The sequence below is a fragment of the Octodon degus genome, unplaced genomic scaffold (genome assembly GCF_000260255.1).
Source record: "Octodon degus isolate 3935 unplaced genomic scaffold, OctDeg1.0 scaffold00164, whole genome shotgun sequence".
NCBI lineage: Eukaryota > Metazoa > Chordata > Mammalia > Rodentia > Octodontidae > Octodon > Octodon degus.
This window is the reverse complement of record NW_004524740.1, coordinates 1795880-1798892: the sequence shown is the minus strand read 5'-3', so window position 1 is coordinate 1798892 and position 3013 is coordinate 1795880. Positions and strand designations below refer to the sequence as shown.

General features: G+C 35.9%; 1 protein-coding gene across 4 annotated transcripts in view; it reads right to left on the bottom strand.

Moving 5' to 3' along the window:
- Acaca (acetyl-CoA carboxylase alpha) overlaps positions 1 to 3013 on the bottom strand; it is a 292108-nt gene that overhangs the window by 190356 nt on the left and 98739 nt on the right. For all 4 annotated transcript variants that reach the window (XM_004643003.2, XM_023703133.1, XM_023703135.1 and 1 more), the window contains 2 exons: positions 929 to 1038; positions 99 to 180 (listed from right to left, as the gene is read on the bottom strand). In XM_004643003.2, coding sequence (XP_004643060.1) covers positions 99 to 180; positions 929 to 1038 — 192 coding nt within the window. The remainder of the gene's footprint in view (positions 1 to 98; positions 181 to 928; positions 1039 to 3013) is intronic.

Sequence of the window (3013 nt, the reverse complement as noted above, 5' to 3'; positions counted from 1 at the left end):
AATCCCCGGTTCCTCAAAAAAAAAAAAAAAAAAAAAGACTACAGAATGGAATATGGACACAATCAACAAAAGGAAAAAGAAAGACAGGAACTACTTACCCATGAAGGCAATGCCATTTTTTAAGAGAAGTTCTGGGAGCTTAGGATTCTCAGAAGCATGGCCCCAACCTGCCCACACTGCCTACAAGGGAACACAATGTAACTCATTCTTAAAATCCATATCAAGAAAACCATAAACTGTCTTATTCTCCATCTAGGCTGATGCTACTAAATGAAGTACAGTTAGTTCTATAGCAACTCATGCTTAATTCAGGTTCTATTCTTGGTTGCTGGCAAATTTTTTTATAGAGCAACAAGCAGTTCAATGTGGCAAAACTCCTGAGGTCAAATTCAAGGTAAAACTGATATTCAGATCAAGCTACTCTTGTTGCTCTCTAGGAAATTCAATTTGTAGCCATTCTGCTAGTAAACAGAAATATCGGTCATCTTTCACATATTCAATTATTTTGGCCACCCAACTTCACCTTTCTATCTAGTAATTATATTGTCATACAAGTCCTGACATTTTTTTCCTTATTGGACTTTAAGGTACTTAACCTAAACTTCCTAACAATGTAATAAGAACAAATAACTTATTTGTAAAATCACCACCATATTCTAAGCTAAGAATATTCCATAGGAAGTAATTTGTACTTAGTTGGGATAACTGGAAGGTGCATAGAATTTTTTAAAAACAATTTGTGAAAGTACCTTCAAACCTATTTCTCTTATGTTTATTTTAATCATTCCCTTTTTTCATCCTTTGTTTGTTTGGGTTATTCCACATAAAGGAAGGTAAGAATTTTGAGAAAAGATGTTTTAAACATTCCCTGGATATACCCTTCTCCTAACTTAAAATAGCTGCATTTCCTTTCAAAGAACTCTCTTACTTGTACTGGGATCCTTTTAGCAATGTCAAGAATTAATTCCACATTTGCATAGTTGTTGTTGTTTGGTCCTCCAGGCACTGGCACATAATGGTCAGCCATCTTAATGTATTCTGCAAAAGAAAACAAATTAATAAACAATATATGATTTGTTTTCAGAAATAAAATCACATAACAAAACCACATAAGGACAGGAACTATCATAAATAACTATGAAAGCAAACAGCATTCATGGGATAGTGTATAGGATTATTTAAAGACTCTGAGTTTATTAAGTCAAATATTTAGTAATCTATACTAAAACAGTTCTCAAACATATCATTTTGATATATGTATCAAAGTAGATCAATCTGTCACTTAATGAGCCCACGTAAAATTATTCTGAGAAAAATATCTAACCCTGAAATCCTCTTTTAACTTACACGGAATCTAAAGAAAACCCTTTCGCTCAGTAGTCTAAGCACCTGTCTGGCAAGCACAAGGACTTGAGTTCAAGTCTCAGTATGGCATGCCTTGCTGGCCCCAAAGCCACGCCAGCCACTGAAACCAGGCGTGGTGGTACATGCCTGTAATCCCAGTGCTGGGGAGGCTGAAACAGGAGGACCACTATCAGTCCGAGTTGTGTAGTGAGACTCTGCACCAAATAAATAAATATTAAATAAATGACTAAAAATTTTTAAATAAAAAAAGAAATCCAATTAGTGCATAAAAAAGGTTTATCAGGAATGTTGGGAGTAATAATTATCTGAAAGAATTTTTTTTTAAAGGATGTTAAGAAGACCCACTTTCCTTTTTTTCCTTAGTATTCTCTTTCCAATTTGTCATTTCATGTCTTTTTCCTATTCTAGTAACAGCAATGATAGTGAGCCATCTAACATTTTCAGACTTACTAAGTACTTCATATATTCATTGCCTCACTTAATTCTCTCAACAATCCTATATAGAAAGGCATCATCAGCACCTCAGTTTACATGTAATGGCTTAGGGTATTTAAGTAACTTGCTCAAAGTTCATCCTTGCCAATTTATTAGTATTTCTTATATCTGCTTCTTATATCTATTTATCTGACAACCATAAACCTTACATATTGCTCAAAACATATAAATTATGTTTTGTTTTGTTTTTTTATTGAGAGAAAACAAGCTAATTTAGTCAGACCCTGTCTCAAAATACAAAATAAGAATGGCTGGAGATGTAGCTCAGGGTTCAGTCCCCAGTGGTGGGAGTAAGGGAAGTAGGGGGAACACTTAAATAATGTATCAGAATGTAATAACTTTGGTTTTTGAGACAGTTTTATGATGTAGACCAGACTGCTCTTGAACTGTATCATGCAGTCTGATCTTGAACTAGCAATCTTTTTACCTAGACTTCCTGAATGCTGGGATCATAGATGTGCACCAATAGGCCCACCTAATAGTTCTCTTTTTTTTTTTTTTCCAGATGAGCAAGAGCTTTATTAAAAGTTTAGGGGCTGGGGAGATCAGTAGGATAAGCGCTTGCCTGGAAAGTGCAAGGGCCTGAGTTCAATCCTCAGTTCCAGAAAAAAAAAAAAAAAGTTTATTATAAGTCTATGCTTAGGCTGGTCAGATAGCTCAGCAGATTAAAGCGCCTGCTCAGGCAGACACAAGGACCCCAGAGCGCCATGCCAGCCCTGGCCCCACCCCCGGGATGTGCTGAGACACTGAGACTGACTTAGACTGGACCTGGTAGTGCAGGCCTGTAATCCCAGCCCTTGGGAGGCTGAAAACAGGAAATCACTAGGAGTCTGATCTATGTAGTGAGACCCTGTAGACCCTGTACTAAATTAAAAAAAAAAAAAGTCTAGGCTTGCCTTCTGAGAACTACTTTTTTTTTTCAATTTTAATTTTTTTACTAGTACATATTGTACAGTATGACCCCATTCCTCCTAAGGAATTAGTATACATACATAATACATCTTCACTGCCTTTTTATCCCCTTTCCCTCTTCACCCTCTCCTTTAGCCCTCCCTTCATCTCTTAGTGTTCCCCCCCGTAGAAGATTTCTCTTATTTTTTTTATCATCTTATCTACTATTTCTATTAGTAACAGTGTTTTGGTTTTTTTTTTT